The sequence below is a fragment of the Myzus persicae genome, unplaced genomic scaffold, assembly GCF_001856785.1.
Source record: "Myzus persicae strain clone G006 unplaced genomic scaffold, MPER_G0061.0, whole genome shotgun sequence".
Classification (NCBI taxonomy): Eukaryota; Metazoa; Arthropoda; class Insecta; order Hemiptera; family Aphididae; genus Myzus; species Myzus persicae.
This window is the reverse complement of record NW_019103927.1, coordinates 2,706-23,713: the sequence shown is the minus strand read 5'-3', so window position 1 is coordinate 23,713 and position 21,008 is coordinate 2,706. Positions and strand designations below refer to the sequence as shown.

At 29.8% G+C, this 21,008-nt stretch overlaps 2 protein-coding genes across 2 annotated transcripts; both read right to left on the bottom strand.

Moving 5' to 3' along the window:
* Window positions 1-3,113: 3,113 nt before the first annotated feature.
* LOC111036445 lies at window positions 3,114-8,309 on the bottom strand. Its single transcript, XM_022318467.1, has 8 exons — window positions 8,271-8,309; window positions 8,081-8,182; window positions 7,220-7,273; window positions 5,424-5,570; window positions 4,940-5,202; window positions 3,927-4,085; window positions 3,319-3,395; window positions 3,114-3,247 (listed from the first exon to the last, which is right to left on the bottom strand). The coding sequence occupies exons 1-8, from the start codon at window positions 8,307-8,309 to the stop codon at window positions 3,159-3,161; spliced, it is 930 nt and encodes a 309-aa protein (XP_022174159.1). The 3' UTR covers window positions 3,114-3,158.
* Window positions 8,310-14,965: 6,656 nt separating this feature from the next.
* LOC111036457 lies at window positions 14,966-16,780 on the bottom strand. Its single transcript, XM_022318482.1, has 5 exons — window positions 16,649-16,780; window positions 16,428-16,586; window positions 15,553-15,775; window positions 15,387-15,482; window positions 14,966-15,326 (listed from the first exon to the last, which is right to left on the bottom strand). The coding sequence occupies exons 1-5, from the start codon at window positions 16,682-16,684 to the stop codon at window positions 14,968-14,970; spliced, it is 873 nt and encodes a 290-aa protein (XP_022174174.1). The 5' UTR covers window positions 16,685-16,780; the 3' UTR covers window positions 14,966-14,967.
* Window positions 16,781-21,008: the final 4,228 nt, after the last annotated feature.

Sequence of the window (21,008 nt, the reverse complement as noted above, 5' to 3'; positions counted from 1 at the left end):
ATTCCCGCGCTCGAAACGAGATCTCTAAGACTTATCAAAAATCGTTATCACCTCCTAAATTTTTGTTTTTTAACTACCCATGACGTCAACAGGAGTGACTTCTAAAAGTAATTTCAACGACATTGACGTCTGCATCGCCGACTCTCACAAGCTCCCGAGTTTCAGGACAGCGAGTTTCACAAGCAACTAGTATTTCAATAAAATAGAAAATTAACTATTTTAAAATTAATAGGCACAACCGTCACGATCCTAGTGGTGAAATCGTCTAAGGAGTTTTGAAAACTCTAAAAACAATTGGCGCGCAATTTCAAAAATATATTTTTATATTATTCAAGAAAAAAACCATTCAAAAGAATATGGTTCTATCAATGTAATCAATTTAGTTTAAAATAGTCGTATAATTATATTATAACGTATACACACATATATATATACACAAAACATTATAAATAATAATAGATTTAGATACAAAACTTTAATTCAATTCAATCATAAATCAGTCACAAAAAACTTCTTTATCATTATCTAGGTATTTATAGTCACTCCTATCACTGTCATCAGGTAATATGGTTAGTATTATGGGTTCTAGTATGGCATCCTTGTGTATTTCTTTTTCATAGTCCTTCGTTTGAAGAGATTCGGCATGCCGTACATATTTCCCCCAGTCATATACAGTTACTGCATCTAATGCTTCGTGGTCAAGCGTTCATGTCTACCATTTTGAAAGTATTTTTTTTTTTGGAAACTTGATATTTTACTTGAGCCCAAATCAACTTGATAGGGTTATATTGGCAGTGATAAGGAGGAAGTCGTATAACCTCATGACCCCTTTCTAAAACTACTTGATCAACGATCACCGTGATAAGACTTTTCACGTGGCATTGTATTTTAAATTTTTAACCTTTATTTTAAGTTCAGCCAATGTTTCGAGAGGGCTGTAGGAAACATTTTTTTCTACAAGCCATTTTTGAACACCTGATTTCTTGCTAATTGGGACTTTTAAACCTTCCGTACTTTCGTCGTCCTGCCAAAAAATGGATCGCGAATGATTTTGGTTAACTCAAGTCTCATCGACATAAACGATAGGGTGACTTTCCTCATTTTTACGCAGTGCGCACATTTTTCTAAGGAATGTACATCGTAGAGCAACTTGTGCACTCCATAAGAAATTTACGTCCGTCATTACACTTCTTAAAAGAAAAATTCAAACTTTAAGAATTCGTAACGCTTCCTGTGTAATTATTTTTTTTCTCTCTAAGTATTGGAAATTGAAGCGGCAGTCGGGTACTCACCTCTATCATAAGAGTCATGAATAATTCTTCTGACTATGACTGCATTAAAATCGTCCAACTCTGTTTGAATTTTCGAGCGTTTGTATGATTTACGCAGAGATTTAAAACACGAAACGTCGATTGCTTGTGTATTTACGGACTTTGTTGCTTCGGAACCAATACGGCTTACGGTCCGAACCGAAATTCCACAAGCATGGGCTATAACCGCTTGAGTACATTTAAAAAAGTCGGCCGTCAAATAAGATTTTCTCTATACATTTTTAAAAAAACATATACACAAAATGTATAATTTTTTTACTCTGACTATGAGTATCTTTATCCTTATAATATATTTTATCAAATAATAAAAAAAAAACAAACAAGTTAAATAACTGGTAAACGACTGGATCGCACAGACAACAAAACACTAAACACAAGTATGTACTCGTCGACTAGGTACTCACAAGCTACCAAATTCACTAGTTAGTTGTTATGGTATTTCACCTTATTTATTTGGTTTAAATAACACCTCTCCATCCACAAACAATGTACAAGAGAGTAGCAGCTGCGAGGACATAAAACAGATATGGTGGTGAAAATATTTACATCCAATATTTGTATGCTTATGAATACACATATGTACATGTTAAACCAAAAAACAAAAAACTAAACACTACAAAAAAAAATTATCAAAACTTGTTTTCTGTTAAATACTAAATGATTTTAATACTTATGGTTATTGGTTATTCGTAATTATATAAATTTACTGATATTGAATAGGTAAATATTGATATTTGATAATGATTAATTTTGTAGTACCAAGAGAAATTACTAAAATTAAAAAACGCTAACTGTACTTCATTTTATGACAAAAATGTTAACATTTTGTGCAACAAAAAATAAGTTTCAGCTAGTAACCTGTATAGGTACTGTAAATTGTGTTGCCGCCGCTGGTCTCGGAGAGCCGAACTGCCCAATGCCTAAACATGAATATTACATTTTTTGTTAGAGATTCTTTTAATACAGTGGTCGCCGCTTATTGGACTCACGGTTAATTGACTCATTCGCCTATTAGACTCAAAACGGCTGGTCCCGATTTGTGCATATACCAACACACAGCAAAAAGTTCGTCTATTCGACTCACACACCGGTTAATAGGGTCATTTGAAAATTAGATAAATAAATAAAATATGTACATACAATAAACAAACGTGTTATAAATGCGAAATAAGTCGGTACCGGTATTTTGGGCTTCAAATTGTACGTAGAGGGATTCAGCAAAGAGGCGATTTTTACGTATTCGAGCAACATAAATCCTGTGAAGATATGATTATGAAGTTGGCCGAAGAAGGGAAAATCCAATCAACCCTAGATGGGTTTTTATCGAAAAATTAATTAGATTTTACAAACATTATTTTATTACATATTATTTTATTTTTAATTGCGTATAGCTATATTTTTATTTTTATGCATACATACCTTGAATCTCAATAAATTTTTTTTAGCTGAATAAGTTTTTAAATGTAAGGATTTAAAAAATTTTTTTTGAGGTCATTCGCCTTATTGACTCATTCGGTTAATGGACTCAAATGGTCAGGTCCCAAAGTGAGTCTAATAAGCGGTGACCACTGTATTTAGTTCCTAATAGTGGATTAAATGTACCATACAAATTGAATATTACTTAGAGGTACATAATATACAATTATGTTCATATCTGAAATTCAACTTGAACACCAACAATAACAATTAAATAATAATAGAAAAATAATTTTCAGCTAATTTGCTATAGAATTTGTCAACAATTTATTAAAAGGTTTATTTTCCTATTTAAAGAATCGCACGTGTAGACTTTGATTTATATTATAAATACTGTCGTTTTTGTTATAGTCAATCATCAAACTGATGAGCCTTAATGAATCGCGATTTAAATCCATCATCCACATTATCAGCCAAACAGCTAGGCGGACAACAGTTTTCTGCCGAAAAAATGTTTGGTGTTATACACAATGTATGGTTAGTAGATACTTCCGTTATAATGATCTCTTACCTAAATTACTTTCTGCGACAATATCAAGTGTGTTGCCACAACCATCGTCCAGCATATACGCACCCGGTTCCTTGTAACTACGTGTTAACAAAAATAATAATTTTAAAGTTTTATAAGAAAAGTATTACAATTTTATAGAGATTGCTGACCACGTTGAGAGGGATCAATTAATACGATTATAATGTTGACGGTTTTAAAGTGTTAGAATTAGTTCATAGTTGTATAACTTAGCTTGTTCATCTTGGGCATCGTCGACAGTTACGATTTCACAAAATCGGGGTTTCAAAAAGAGTTTAATATTTAAAAAACTATTTTGCTTTGTAATGTAATACCAACTTAAATTGTGTAGGTTGACAATATGAAATATAATATTATCATGAAGAATTAACATTTAATTTATTCGCTATATCATCATTAAATTTATTATTTACTTTATTAGGCATTGATAACTAAACATTTTTTATTTTCGTATCATATTGTTTGCGAGTGGCATTGCGATTTTTATATATATTGTTAACCCATTACCTGTGACGTCAGCCGAGGGCCGAGATGAACTAGATGAGTTATATTATATTTACTGCTTTTAGATTTTTAAGGAAAAAAAATACCTATAGTTGTACACCGTACAGCATTCTACTGCGTCCTCTGGCTTACAATATTCCAGCTTTTCTGCCCACGGAGTTGGCAATTTTTCATTCGGTTCAACAAGTTTGTAGCTACATCTTTGCACTGTATTCATATCCATGCCTTCCACGGGAACAGTATAACTATATATGCAATATAATACACATTATATTATGTTTGAAAATAAAAAGGATTAACCAATTTTTGGGCCACGATTTGCGATAGTGAGTAGAGGGGATAGGTAGAGAGAGATTGGGTATTCCTCGAGATTTTACTTTAAAAAGAAATCAAGATGTTAATTTTTAGAGATAATATTTTAAACACTGTGGCTTCCCCATCAGTTTTCAGTATAATACTCTTTTCTGTCCAAATTAAAATAAATCATTTTCCTCTAAACCTTAATAATGATTCCTTTCATAATTATTCACATATAAATATATATATATTAGTTTGCGGAATGTAGTTTATACGAGCAGAACTCCTGGAATAAGAACATCATATTTTTAAAATCTATAGCATTTTATTAAAATAAACTAAAATTGTTATTAATATGACAATTAACCTAAAGATTATTAACCTACAGTTAATACATGCTACATTTAATAGGTAGGTAATTATTGATGCCTTCCTACATAATTTATATTATAATTTATTAAGATACTATGTATTTATCTTATTACTCTATGTAGATTGGTGTATTCGACTTAAATCTTAAACACAAATGATTATGAGCTACATAATATATGTATACAAATTATACTTGTTTCGGTATCTATATGTGTGTACGTAAAAAAAACCTACAAGTATGTGTGACCGTATTTAAGCAATGCTATTTTAGTTAAGCTACTACATATAAATTATTCGTTTTAAGTGCTTTTTAAAATGTCCACTGTAGAAATTTTGGTGAGAACAGAAATGTAGTTTTGGGAAATTATGTCTTGTCCACACACACTCACACCTGAACCTGAAATCTACCGGATGCCAGTATGGCGCATACCATGTGTGTGGTTTGTAATTTTCCATCGGTCCGGCGCACACTGGCTGGTACGAACAATTAGTTGTAGTCAACCCCGCCATCGGACATTCGGATCGGATAAGGTTGCTTAGCGGTATAATGTTCTTCCGGCGCCCAGTATCGCATGGCCCGTAATAATCGTGTTGTTGAGTGGTTATCAGCCGCATTGGACCCGTGCCCGTCAAACAATGGTCCTTGGGAGTGATTTTTTGTACTACCGGAGCACATTGTACTGGGTAACTCAACTACAGTAGTTAAACGATGCAATGAATAATTCAAGTCACTAGGCTTGTTAAGATATTGTTTTTATTTAACCATATGATTATATATTAAGATTAATTTATAGAGATACACCTACTCGTGAATTATGTTACAAATACTTTAAAGGAATGTTCCATCGTAGTTAGATAATAAAAATGTTATAAAATATAATTTTCATGGAAGGATTTTTTTTTAGTAAACGAACCTTGTGCACCGTTTCGTCCTGAAATTCACCGGCCATTACTAAATGGTCAGCGTGTATGACAGGCTTCGCACGACAGACGTCGTGTTGGTAGAATGAACGGCTGTAGATGGAATCGTCAGCGAACCGCGCATCACTCAGGTGTGTTTGCTGTAAATAGTGAGTAATAATCTATCGATAATTGACACACTGCTACTAGGGTTGAAGTATTTTTTTTAAAGTACATTTCAGTTGCGTCAACCATTTAGCCTGATTTTTAATTTATGCATCTTATTTTTGTTTCTATCATACATTTAAAATGTATACTTATATTCCTGTAAATAAACAGTGTGATCACGATAAGTGAAAACACTTAATAACTCATCATAAAATATATTTTGAGTTCGGTTTTTTTTTTTGTCAACTAATAAACATAATTATACATACTTTCAAAAAATTAAAATATTTTTGGGACGCTTAAATTTGCACATTCGCACAACAACTTTTTTTTTGAATGCCATGGATGCAATTTAACTATTATTTTTAACTTCCTTATTATTATTTTATTAATTTAATAATCATGACCTAATAATAAGAAAGGCATTTAAAATTAATATTCATTGAACATGAGAAAGATTAAAATATTGGAATATCATTAAGACAAAAGAACGTGAGTCAAACCCAAGTAAATCCTTAGTCTAAGATTTATCTTTTTTTCGTTTTCCTAGTTTTGAAGGTGGGTCGTGAAAGTATAACTTTGATATTATATTATATTAATTTTATTATCAAGAAAAAAAATTTCTGAACTACTCCGATGATAAATGATAGAGGAAAAAAATATTTTTAAATCTATAAATTGTATAAAAATGGACAATATTCCCTTTGTCATAGCATCAGTTGAGAAAGCCCTTACTGATTTCATTTATTTTTTTTTAAATTAAAGAGGACATCTCAGAACAGGTTTTGAGGCATACATTTAGTACGAAAAAGTTAAGGTTGTGAGAGGAATGTGTAGAAGTGATGGCGATAAATTTAATAATATGATTTACACTCAACAAGACATCAATTCAATTAAAATTTTTTTCCTGGTAAGCATAAATTCCGCGCGTCTTGATGCGTCGTTATCGTAAATAGTTTTGGTATTGTTAAGTATATTAGTATAAATGTATTTTATTTGAGAATAGATAAATATGTATATATTTACTAATTTGGTGTTAATAATAATAGTTTTGTTTGCAATTATGATTTTTTTCTTTAGGGGTCGTCAAAAGTTAAATTTAAAAATGTTATCGTCATTTTCATAAAAGGTTAGGAATCGTTGTCTTACACGGAGGTCTTGCCAACGTATACGACATGCCAGATTTCGTTAATTAGTTTCAATGGTGTTTTGTTATTTTTGATACTAAAATTAATTTACTTATTATCAAACTTTTAGTAAGAGTATCTACGCTTAAGGATCCGCGATTTTTTCGGTATGTTAATTTTCAAGCAAGATATGAGTATGTGAAATATCACAAATTAAACATGTTTATTTCTCTCTTGAAATTTAAAATATCGAATAAAATCCAACGCTTAAACACAGATAATGTTCTTACCTAAATGTTTGATATTAAGACGACTCACTCTAATATTAAAACTAACAGCATACTACTTAAACTAGTGAACGTGTCATTCGTGTGTAAGCCCTAGACAACAAATGTATTGGTATCGTTCTCATAACGGCCGGCAAGTGACCAGTTTTTTTGCTCAAAAACATGTCTTACTGATAAAACTCTCACACCCTGTGTATGTGTAAGCGGGTACGGGGTATACGTACTTACCGTGGCTGGTATACACAGATCCGGTCGACATGGCTGCACGTATTTGTATTCATTCTAAAAAAACAGAATAATATATCAAATTATATCTTTACCTTGTATCATACAACATAACATATTATACAATTATACCTATGAATTATTATTATATTAATAAAACTAAAAATAAATTATAAATGACTACTATCTGACCTTTACTGTTGACTGAAATTAGATGAACTCCTTAAATTATTTTTAAACGTAATTAATTGCTATACATGGTTATTTTACAAGTATATTCGCTTTATAAAACACATCACAATACGCTCAGAGTACTGTGAGTACTACTTTACTAGATGGTTATTATAGATATAAGTAAAGGTACTTAGAAGGAAGACAGGTAATTTAGGTAATACGTTTAGTTATTCTTTATAAGGTATTGATGTTAAAATTCATAAAATGTACATAAATAGGCAAGAAAATATCTCTTGTTCTATGGTACCTTACTACCTTTTCTACTCACACTTAGGTATACATTTTAATATGTCTGCTATTCCCACATACATTTTTAGCTATATTTCGCTATTTCCTACCATTAATAATTATGCTTAATTGGTACTCATTCATTTCTTGCAAGCCTAGATTACAAAAAACTTTGTTCGTTTAAGATTTGGAATATTTTAAATGTTATACCCACAGAAATTTCATATCAATGTTAATACAGTGAAAATGAGAATACAGTAAACACCTATCTACATAATAACTGAATATATTTAATACCTGCTGAATTACAAGCAACAGTCTTCACCTTGAAGACTTAACCGAAAATATACAACACCAATAAATCATGAAAAAATTGGATCATTGTTTAAATTGTTTCTATACCTTTAATGCTTTGCAAGCCGTGATATTTTTACATCTGCAATTATGCTTGGATGGTTTGCGCAAGCAGCTTTTTGGAACGACGGTGTCACGTACTGTTGAACACTAAAGTATTGTTGATGAAATACCAAATAAATAATAATAGTTTAACTGTTTAACTCTTAATTAATTAAAATATATTTGTATTTAATACTTCATATGCTTTTTGTATACATTCTTTTACTTGAGCCATTTTATGTGATATACGATATGTATGACGGTAATAAAAAATTCACTTCCAAGGTAAATTATTGACTTAATATATGATTTAAATGTAAACGTTGAAAAAATTATTTATAAAATATACAATAAATAAACTTAAGGTTACTAGGTACCTACACTAATTTTGATCGTTATCAGTCCGAGTAAAATGTTTACTGATTAAACATGTACACACTGATTTGAAGCTATGTATTAAATTCTAGATTTCAAACTTTCTAATTTATTTTAGATAAATGTTTTCTATAAGTTATTAAATAAAACATTTATCTAATTTCAGACAAATTGCTAATTGGATGAAAGTTGGACTTGAGCAAGACGGCTCCTCTGACTATGTTGGCTCCCCTGTCGAACAAACCTAGTTTTTTGGATAATACCTATCATTATCGTTGGTTCGGACGCAACATTGCTTTTACGACGAAGCACACGTTGATTCGTCTGTTATAAACGTGAAATATCGAAATTAGTTACTGTGGAATATCTACCTTACGTGGTGCATCGTATGTTATTATTTTAAATTTTCAAATTAATTTTATTTAAAATTTATGCCACCAAAAACAGGTTTTCAAAAAAGAAGAGTAAGAGCTCAAAAAAATGCTGAGTTGAAAACATATGAGGTTCTTTCGATAGATTTCTACCCAGACAAAATGGTAGGTACGTGTATAGTAATTTATAAGTATTCGTAAAATAAACTATCAGGTCAAGTAAATAACGCTGTGTACTAATTGAGTCCCCGTACCTGAACGGAAAAAATTAATATACTAATTGAGTCCCGGGTACAAACGAGACATATACTAATTGAGTCCGGGGTTAGGAAACTAATTGTATACGAATTGAGTCCGAGGATTATTTTGAGTAAAATATAAAATGACCATCCACACACAGAGAAAATTATGCAGCGCGTCAAAAGTCGCTCCACACGGATATACCTATATATACATATTATATTATTGAAACTTTGTTCAAAAGTAAACAAAATACCAATGGTATGGAGTTATTATTTTCATTCCGTGGATAGTAAACAGTTGAGTAAACTGTATTGGGCAGCTTTTAAAAGTCCCATCAATATATATTGTATCAAACGAAAAAATATATATTGGTTATAGATTAATTAAAATATTAATATAATAATTATTTTATATTATAATATTTTAACGGGACTCAGTTAGTATTAAAACATGGACTCAATTAGTATTATACCTACAATTTCACTGGACTCAATTGGTTTATACCCTAAAACACCCGGAACTCAATTCGTCATAAAAGGTTATACTGGGACTCAGTTCGTATGCAGCCGTAAATAATATTGATATTCTTATCGATCTTGATAATTAATATCTGTCAGAGTTATTATTGAATAAAAAAAAATGTAATAACTTATTTACTTGATAAAAAGTCTAATAACAAATAGAATAACTACAGAAGAATTTTAATAAATTATATCTAGTTATGGAAAAATAATATTAAGCGAAAAACGAATTACATTACCTAATATAATATTTTATCTTAACAATAAATTAGACAAGAATTTTAAAAAAAATTTTAAGGTCCATCATGACATACACCGTTTCCAGGTTTGGTGAGGCCCGGGGCATCATTAGAATTCGAGGCCCTGGACTTACAATATTATATCGGAATCCTTTGGTACTAGAATAGAGGTTCTCAATCTTTTTATAGGTACCAGCCTGCCCATTACAATAATGTCTACGTACTTGACGTAATAACCTTCTTTTGTTATCAATAGATGTGTACCTTATTTACATGTAAAAGGTTATATAGGGATTATCTAAATGTCTGAATACAAATGACATCTACGTCTTCGATATTTATAAGACCACTAACTATTTTTCTATTTTTCTGTACTGCAAAGTTTTGAATTAGGGTTTCATAGTTTATTTTTATTTTTTTCTGATACGTCTTTCTCAATTGCTAGGGTCGCTAAGCCTGTTAATGTCTGTTGGAACATGGAGTGTCTTAAAAATATTTTGATAAGTTTTAATTTAAAGAAACTGCGTTTAGCTCCAGCTGAAGTATATGGTCAGTAATATACGCAGAGCAATAAAAACATTTGGAAAGCCTCCACATTTTTTTTTTTTAAGATAAAGAGAACTTTAATTGGTGTTGCAGGTTCATCTACAACATTTCTACAAATAATCAACTGTTAATACAGTGTTCACCACCACAAATTTCATTATCAAAATTTACTGTATGATATAGAAAGGGGTCCAAACAGTGTTTTAATAGCTCTGGGGGCCAATTCTTGAAATCATGCGACAAATTCTCCAATAAAAGTCATACATTTTAACCCCAAATAAATATTTTCATTTATGTATTTACAATTTCTAAATTAGATATACCTCAAATTGTTTTTTCTTTTTAGTAAATAACCATAGATAGTTATAATAGTGGAATTCAAGGTTTGTAGTTCCTAGTTATTTGTTTTTGTTTCTGGTGTCTTCAGTGTTATTATTCTGCAATTATGTCTGAAACTAGATCCACTCAAAACCAAATTAAGCGAGTGTCTTATAAAGTTTTCCACATATCATCATCAACTATTTTTACGCCCTCTATATCAGTTAGTTTGAATAAGGTGTTGTTCATCCTTCACCTTACAAGATTCTTGATCAACGACCAAGCAATTTTAATTGGACTAAGTTCACAATGTAAGGTAGCAGACGTAAAATTGTTTTATTTTGTGAATTAGCAATTTCATCAATAACAAATTTGTCATGAAGTGGCTTCATTTGTTTTATGATGTCTAAAAATTCTTGTATTACCATAGTCTATTTTCTTTTTTTTCACCTTTATTCTCCAACCACTGTATAATATCAGCCTTCTTCATAAACGCTGTCGGTGGATTATCCAACTTTACCTAGTGATTCGAAAGAACTATGTAAGCAATACTTACAATAATACAATAAATTCTATTAGAACTTACGTGGAGAATAAAAAATTGTGGGTGAGTATAGATGAGACTACAGACGTAGATAGCCGATATGTCACTAATGTCATAATCGGCACTTTAGAAATTGGATGTCCCGGTAAAACTTTTTTATTTGATTGCGAAGTCTTAGAAAAAGCAAATAATAGTACTATAGCTAAATTATTTGATCAATCTATGAGCTTGTTGTGGCCAAAGGGTATTAAACACGATAATTTACTCCTATTTCTCAGTGATGCAGCACCTTATATGGTGAAGGCAGGGAAAAATATTAAAGCATTTTACTCAAAAATGGAACACGTTACATATTTGGCACATTCTCTACACAGAGTAGCTGAAGAAATACGCAAACAATTTCCCGAAATTGATGCTTTTATTTTGAACGTAAAAAAGATTTTTTTGAAATGCCCATCTCGTGTATTGAAATTCAAAGAAATGGCGCCAGGGATACCAATGCCCCCTCAACCAATACTAACTAGGTGGGGTACATGGTTATCAGCAGCCATATAATATTGTGAAAATTATCAATTGATTAAATCTGTTGTGATAGGGTTTGATAAAGAAGATGCCGTAGCAATTGAAAATGTACAAAAACTTTTAAATGATAATAATTTGGAACTAAACTTGACATTTATCAAAGCAAATTATGGAAATTTAGCAAAATACATAACTACATTGGAAACATCTGCATTATCGTTAGCTGCCGCAATTAATATTATTGCTCAAGTACAAAATGAAATTGGAACAGACAACAGTAGTATCGGAAAATCTATTAAAAAAAACTAGAAGTTGTAATTGAAAAAAATACGGGATTTAAAACAATGAAACATATTTCAAATATTTTGGAAGGAAAAGCAACATCTCGAAATAGTACAATATCTGAAGAACTAACTGCTGATGATATGGCTCATATGAAGTTTGCACCTATGACGTCAGTTGATGTGGAACGAAGTTTCTCGAGATACAAAACAATACTGGCCGATAACCGTCGAAGATTTCTGTTTGACAATATTAAGCAGCACCTGATTATACAATGCTATGAAACAAAAGGTAAAAAGTATAACGAATATACTTATCTAAATGGTATACCTATTAAATTTTTTATTTTTTAGGGTAAAAATAAGATGGTCAGAAGATAATTGAAAGTTAATTAATTAAGGTTGTATAGTATTTAAATAGTTTTTATTAGATTTTTCATAATAATGTGTTTTTTTATAAGTTTTAAATTCAAAATTTTGTTTTTATTGAATATAAACCCATTTTTAAAGATTTGTAGGTCATTTTTTTAGTGCATTTTTTGATGTTAAAGCATTTTTTTAAGGCATCAAATCGTATTTTTTTAAGGCATTTTTCTTGTTTTGTAGAGGATTTAAATCCGTTCCCAAGTCATAACTATTACCTATAATCAGTATTAGAATTGTACTTTTCTCCCACCACCCGTCTGCCACCAGGCCGGTTTCTTTCTTTTCCTCTCTTCTCTCCTTGCTGCCAAACGATCGACAACATTGTATTTTTTTTATTCTCCTGTATATTTATGGACAACATGAAGTAGCGACAGCTGAAGTCCTCCCCGGGGATGTACGAGGAAAGACCGGTGATACCCAAAAATGATGATCAGACCCCTCCTTTTTAAGGTATATGTGTGTATTATAAAATAAAACTTAAGATATCTGGCTGGTAAGACATATTTTATTGTGTAACATTATCATTAATTATACATGATGCATATTATATAGACTGGTACCGTCCAGTGGAGCCATTGGGGTCACGGCATGGTTCATTAATTATTATTATACTCTAATGCCGGGTTGCATAAACGATCGATAAGCAGTTATCGGTTCGATAATACAGAAATCGGATCCATAAAAATATTGTCTGTTGCATAAACGACTTTTATCTTTTATCGATCCGATAAATATGTTGTTATCGGTTCGATAAATTGAAGGGCCGATTTTGGTTCGATTAATAACAAAAAGAACTCTTTAACTTTATTGAACTGATAACAGTTTGTTATCATAAATTTAAAATTTAAAAAACTCGCTAGGTAATAGCTTCCGTTCGCTTCGCTACTGTGGTTATACATTTTTTAAATTAGTTATTTTATATTTATTATTTTATAACTATTTAACATAATGGATCTAAATACATCGTCATCATCATCATCATCATCATCATCATTATCATCATCAGATGATGATGAACATATTTTTGAAATTGTTGTGAATCTTCCGAGACCACGAACATTCCGTAATCGTTTCAATCCTCTTGAAAATTACGATGATTTGGATTTCAATACAAGATTTAGGTAAGTCACTGTTGTGTAAATATCTACCAATATTTATTCATAAACGCCAATAAGTAATAGTTTAATATTTCAACAAGCATTTTATTTAACAATGTTATAGATTGACAAAGAACACATTTATGGTGTTGCTTAATGCAGTTGGTAATGATTTAAAACATTGTACCAGTAGAAATTATGCAATCATACCTGAAATTCAACTTTTAATAGCATTAAGGTATTATGCTACTGGAGCATTTCAAGTAAGATACATTTATGGATCTTTGCTTAATCTAATTATGACCCTTTAGCATTTTTATAATAAAAAATATTATTTTAGTATTTTAAGATACACTTTATTTTTTTAGGTGGTTTTAGGTGATCATATACAAGTCCACAAGTCTACTGTATGCAGAATTGTAAAACGTGTTTCAAAACGTTTAGCTTGTCTTCGTCCATTGTTTATTAGTATGCCTAAGAACCAAAATGAAAAACAAGCAGTACAGATTGGATTCTACCAAATGCATAATTTTCCCAGAGTTATTGGTGCTATTGATTGTACCCATATCAGAATACAGTCCCCAAATAGCGATATAGGCGAACAATTCAGAAATCGAAAAGGCTACTTTTCATTTAATGTACAAGCTGTGTGTAACAGCAAAATGTAGATAATGAATATTGTGGCTAGGTATTACGAAAAATATATTTTATTTTTAAATTGTATTAAATATTAGTACTATGTATTCAGATGGCCAGGATCTGTGCATGATAGCACTGTATTTGACAACAGTTTACTGCGTGCCCAGTTCGAAAACAATGAGTTTGAAGGATGTTTTCTTCTGGGTGATGGTGGTTATCCATGCAGGAGTTATCTCATGACTCCCTTACTGAATCCCACTACTAACTCCGAAAAAAATTATCAAGTAAGCATATTTGTAGATGTCATTAAGTGATAAAATATTAGTTAATTTTTATGTTAAATACAGAAAGCCCAAATAGGTACGTGGAATGTCATTGAACGTGTTTTTGGAGTTTTAAAACGACGATTTCCTGTCTTATCTGTTGGCATTCGCACTCAACCAAGGACAGCTTTGACAACAATTGTTGCTACTGCAGTTTTGTATAATATTTTACTAAAACAAAATGATGAAATGCCATTAAATGAACAGCAATTAGACAATAATTTATTAGAAGAACTACCAGCTTTGCCAGTAAGACAGATTGGAAATGTTGTAAGAAACAATGTAATAGAAACTTATTTTTCTTAATCACATTATCATTATCACATTATCTACTTTTTAATATCTGAAAAATATATAATAACAGTCAAATATCTTTTGATTAAAATTAAAATAAAATCATAATTCCTTTTGTTTTATAAATGTAACTATAAATAAATAATAATAATTCTTATAATTCTTTTAATTTTTTTTTCAATTCGTATTCTAAAATCTCTTCTTTTAGCTTGTTTTGCTTGGCTTGGGAAATATAATTGTCTCTTTCTCCCTTCAGTTTTTCAATTGCCACAATTTTTTCAATTTCTAAAATTTCTAGCTTTTTATCAGACTGTTTTCTTTTAAGATTGTTGTTGTCATTTATAAATGATTCCTTTAAATTATATGAACTTAATTGCTTGTTAGTAAGTTCATTTAAATTTTCATATATCTTCTTGGGAGGTACACGCGTTGTTGAACTCTTGGGAAATTTTTCTCGTGGCGTTGAAGTTTCGATTGCTTTTTGTGTTGACTGCTTGTGACTAGTTATGTTTTCTAAACAAAATTAAACACTTGTATAAAATGTGTTTTATAAATTGTAATAACAATTTTTACCATATGCTGCGTGTTGATCATCTACCACATCATCAAATTTAAGAGATATCGGTTCTAAAGCATTTACTTCCATATCATTAGGGCCCAAATAAGAATCTAAAAAAAAACAACAACACAAAATAAAGTATTTTCGAATTGAATTTTAAAAATTATTTAAAGTACTTACATTCTACTGGACTACATTCATCAAAAATTTCAACATATTGATCGTCAGTATAAACTGGAGTATAACTTTTATTTATAACTGCAGATGTACTAGGAAAATCGCCATCACAATCATAAGGTGATTCTACTGATTCAAATCGGTTACCCATCATTCCAATTATTTTGTTGCTTATAGTAGAAGAATGAATTTGAGATTGTCCTCCTCCAGTTTTGTAAATGTCTCTCTATTAAAATCATATTTAAATGTTATGGAGATAAAACACAACAGAAAATATAGATAAATATAGAACAAAGTTTTTTAGAGGATGTCAGCTCACTATTTGTTTTCTCTCTAATCCATGCGCTACATAGACATAACGCATTTATGAAGAATCATTGTTTTATGTTTTTGAGTAATCTTAAAGTAAACCCATTACAAAAACATAAAACAATTATTATTTTGAAAGTCCAATACAAAATCAAATAACAATAAAATATAAAACCGATATGTCATACCCTCAAAAATATTATCCTCTCAAGTTTTTTTATAGGTAATTTTACCATAGATTAATTATTATTATAGTACATAGGTAGGTACTACATTGTTACTAGAAACTCGTGGGCTACATATATGCATATAAAAATTAAAATTAACTTAACTGTACAATAATGATGATTAACTATAAAAAGCTAAGTTAAAACAATACAAAATTTAACTGAATAAGTCAATAAGTTAAAATCAAAAATAACTAACCAGTTAAGTTAAAAAGTTTAAAAAAATTAACTTTTTACTTAGTTTTAACTTTTTAACAAGTTAATGCCCACCATTGTGTAGAGTTAGCATTGAGATAAAAAGCAACCTACTTTATTCATTAAATTATTATACATAGTACTTACTTTTTCATTATTTAAATCAGATTTGGCCGATTTGTATAAAAGTTGATTCATCGTTTTTAATTCATCTATAGTTTTTATCCCACTGGTTTGCAGTTGGTTATACGCTTCAGAAATGGTATTCCATGCATTAGCTTGTATATCCGAAGAAGCAAATGAATCCTACATAAATAAATATATAATTTAATATGTGAAACAATTAATTATTACAATGTATAACATACAACAGATAATTTGTTTTCTGAAATAAGATCCAACATCAAATCTTTTTCTCGTTCAGTTTGTACTGCAGTCTGATGTATGTAAGAATTAACCTGTATTAAAAAATTTATTATTTACAATAATCTACAACAAAATATTTGACATCTGTTTGAGCACTATTAAAAATAACATAAGTACATTAAACCAAATACAATGAAATAATATTGTTAGTTTAAAATATCACCACCTACTTAGAAAAGAATTTAAGCATAAATAGTCAAATATTATGTATATTTTTAAAATAAATTACTTTTTCAGAGCTTTTGTCTTTTCTAGTTTTACGTTTCATAACGTCAAACAAAGCTTTTAACTGACTGCTTGTTCTTGGTCCAGTAGTTTGTAGTGCATTATAATTGGTAGTTATACTTTCCCAAACACTACACTTCATTTTGTTTGTAGCACCATCAGTCTATTTCAAAAAATGTTAAGTAAATGTTAACATAATAATAATGTTTTCAATTATATTTCAACTTAAATAAAATAGTATTTTAAAAATACTTATTACTCTAAATTTTAATACACACCTTAATGTTTTCAATCACACTTAAATGTGGTTGGATTAACTGTAATAATACATTCTTTTCTTCATCACTGACATTCTTGCTTCTACGTTTACTCATCATTTTGTAGTATAATAATTTATAAAATATCAAAATTAAATTTTAACACAATAACAGATATGAAATTTATCATTTGTCGGTACTGATGGTACTCAATAGTCGTCAGTCAATGTCAATGTAATAAGTAAAGTAATATATTAATTGTAACCTAATAATAGTCGCAATCGGTACCATTTCAAAAAACGATGATAACAAACGATGACCGTTTTATCATTAATTGCTTATACCATATTACCATGACCTGGGTAAGTTATCAAATAATTATATATTTGTTTAACATTTTATGCAACAGTGATGTATTTTAAGGAACCAATAAAGATATTTATATAATGGTTTATCGACCCATTAGTATACCTTATCGTGCTGTTTTTATCGATCGTTTATGCAACCCGGCATAAGTATCTATTTTGCCTCGTAGTTGACTCATTGAGTAAATTATTTTATTATGTCCGAGTTTTACGTCCTATGAGATTTCTTGGCACCAACTTACTTATCTATAATTTTTCCCACCATAACTTTTGTGTCTTGAGTTGTATTTTATTATTATTATTATTATTACTCTCGTTATTATTTCATCCTTATTTATGCATTTATTATAATGAACAATAAAATCCACGGTGCTCCGGCCTATCAATCAGCGCGAATTTGTACTTTGCCAATAACCGCTATTTATCGGGAACCTTGATTGGATCAATGTGAAAACATTAAGCAGTACTCACTATACCTTCTAAATGGATGTATTTATACAATTGTATCTGTATTTAAATACAATTTTATAAAACTTTCTATTAAATCTATCATCTGACATCTATGTCTCACGACTCAGCACCGTTTTAAAACAAACATTTTTCCGTTTTATTTAGGCAGAAATAACTTTCTATGATTATAATGATACATCACTAATTTCCGGACCTAATCCAATAAAATGGAACTTAAATTTAGATTACATTAATTTCTTACTTGCAAATCCTCAGAAGATATATCAACTATACCATTTGCAGAAACAAAACGAATGTTTGGTAATATAAGTAGACGTCTGACTCCTGATCATTTTATGAGAAAACTTCAAAATGGGGAAAAAAACTAAGAGAATGGGTTTTACATTCTTCTTCAAAAAACTCGTTATTTTGTCTCGAATGCTTGCTTTTCTCGCCTAAAACAACTATTTTCAGAAACAAAAACAAAAGTTTTATAAACTGGAAAACTGTAATAAATGTCTACAAGAACATGAGACTAGTAAAACTCATGCTGAATCAGTTAGAATCTAGTCTTTTAGAATCAAAAAAGACGACCATGGTGCCATAGACTTAAAACTAAGAATAAATACTGAAAATCAAATTTCTTATTTGAAAATTTTTTTTTATAGACAAAAAACAGTAAACATTTATAAACAGTTTCACTTTAGCAACTAGAGGTTTAGCTTTTAGAGGAAATAGTCATAACTTTGGTTCAAAATAAAACGGAAACTATCTTGGTTGTCTGGAGCTAGTAGTTAAATTCGATCCTTTTTTGTCTGCACATATAGTTAATTATGGAAATAAAGGAAAACATATCATACTTATCTTCCAATATATGTGATGAGTATATAACTTTAATGAGTAATACTGTAATAGATAAAATTGTGTCCAAAATTATAAAGAGAAAATATTTTTCACTTATATAGACTCGACTTCTAAAGTAACAAGATCAACTCACAGTCGCTATAAGGTATATTTCAAATGAAGGTTTACCGGTGGAACGTTTTCTTGGTTTTATTCCCTCCGTTGGACATAAAGGATCGGACATGGACCAAACATTACTTAAAAAATGTTGTGACTTAATATAGATTTGAAGTATTGTAAAGGTCAATCCTATGATAATGTGTCTAATATGTCTAGTATTTATAACGGATTACAGACTCGAATTAAAAACTATTCACCGACAGCCTTTTTTGTGCCATGTTCAGCACATTCTTTGAATTTAATTGGTTCTAATGCTGCAGGTACAACTCAGGATGGCACAAAATTATTTTTTATGTGTCAAGCAATTTACAATTTCTTTTATGTTTCAACATTTAGATTTCAATATTTTGACTAATATTATCAAAAAGAATCCAGGTTGTGTCGAAATAAAAAAATTGTCTTCAACTCGTTGGTCATCCAGGTACGATGTATGTAGAGCAATGTGTACTGGTTATGCACAAGTACTCAGTGCTTTAAATACTATTTGTGATGACGAATGACAAAAAAAAAGATACATGATACGAAGCTCGTTTAATTAAAAATAAAATTGAGAGTTTAAATTTTTGTTTTATGATGTTTATTTGGACACCTATACTTCAAATATTTAAAGCAACAAGTATTAGTTTACAGTCTATAGATTAAGACCTAGGCACAGATGTAACACTGTATGCATCTTTAGAAAAACATGTGGAAGACTTTAGAGAAAGATTTGATATGTACTTAGAACAAGCAAAAACGATGTGTTCAAAACAATTATTTTCCTAGGGTGGTGTGAGATAGGAAAAGAGAAACAAGTTTTTCGATGAAACTAAAAGTAACGATGAATTATTGGAAGGAGTACAAAAAATGAAATGTGAAGTATAATTTTATGTTATTGTTGACAGGAAAGTTATGCATTTACGTGAAAGAAAACTGTCCAACACTGATATAAATAATAATTTTGGATTTATATTAAAAATTAGATACATTGGAACGTGGGTGAAGATGGCCCCCCCATGTTTTCATATAATTTCAAAAATTACGCCAAAAATTTGCAACTGATTTGCAACTATTTGCAACGATGGTTTCATAATTTGCAACTCAATACTTGCAACACAATTTTTATTTTTTTACTGGGGGGGCCAACTTCACGTAGCCCCCCCAAATGGTCGTACCGGAACAAAACTGACACCAAAATGTTGCCCCCGATTTGCACCTATTTGCAACCATAGTTTTGTAATTTGTAACTTGGTACATTTGTCATAAAAACTTTTTTACTAATAACTTGTAATTAATATAATATTAAATACTTTAAGTGTGGATTGTTCATGTTTATAGTGTTTTATGTAGATCTAATTTATCTGTTTTAAATTGATTATGTTTATTCTTAATTTAAAGAAAGTAAAAGTTCCGAATACAAATCCTTTATTTGTCTTTAACTTTAAAAAATTATCCTTTTAAAATTTTATATTTACAATATATTGTGTAATTAGAAAATAAAAAAAAAATTAAAAGTGGAATGAATATAAACTAATGATTACTTTTTTAAATTTTAACATACATTAATAAATGTGGTTCAATTGTTTTTTTTTGATGTTGTCCATACTATTTTTGGTTGCAAATCATTGTGGACCTCCCATTTGCCGTTTCTTTTAATGTATGAAATATAATGATCATTTCCATATCCAACTACGCCAATAATTACATATCTATACAACATATTACATAATTATTTTTATTTATCATTATTTATATAATTTTGTATAATTTAAGATAATATAATACCTGTCTTTGTTGATCTCTATATAGTCAGGAAATTCTTGAAGTTCATATGATATTACTTCAGAAAAATAGTCAACTTCAATAAATAAATGTTCTCCCAGAGATCTTGAAGTTGTTTTTTTTCCATTGCAATTCAAACAGTTTTTGGTTTTCTTTGCAATAAATGCTTTTAAATCTTTTTCCAAATTGTCAAACTTGTTCGTTAATTGTAATGGTATAAG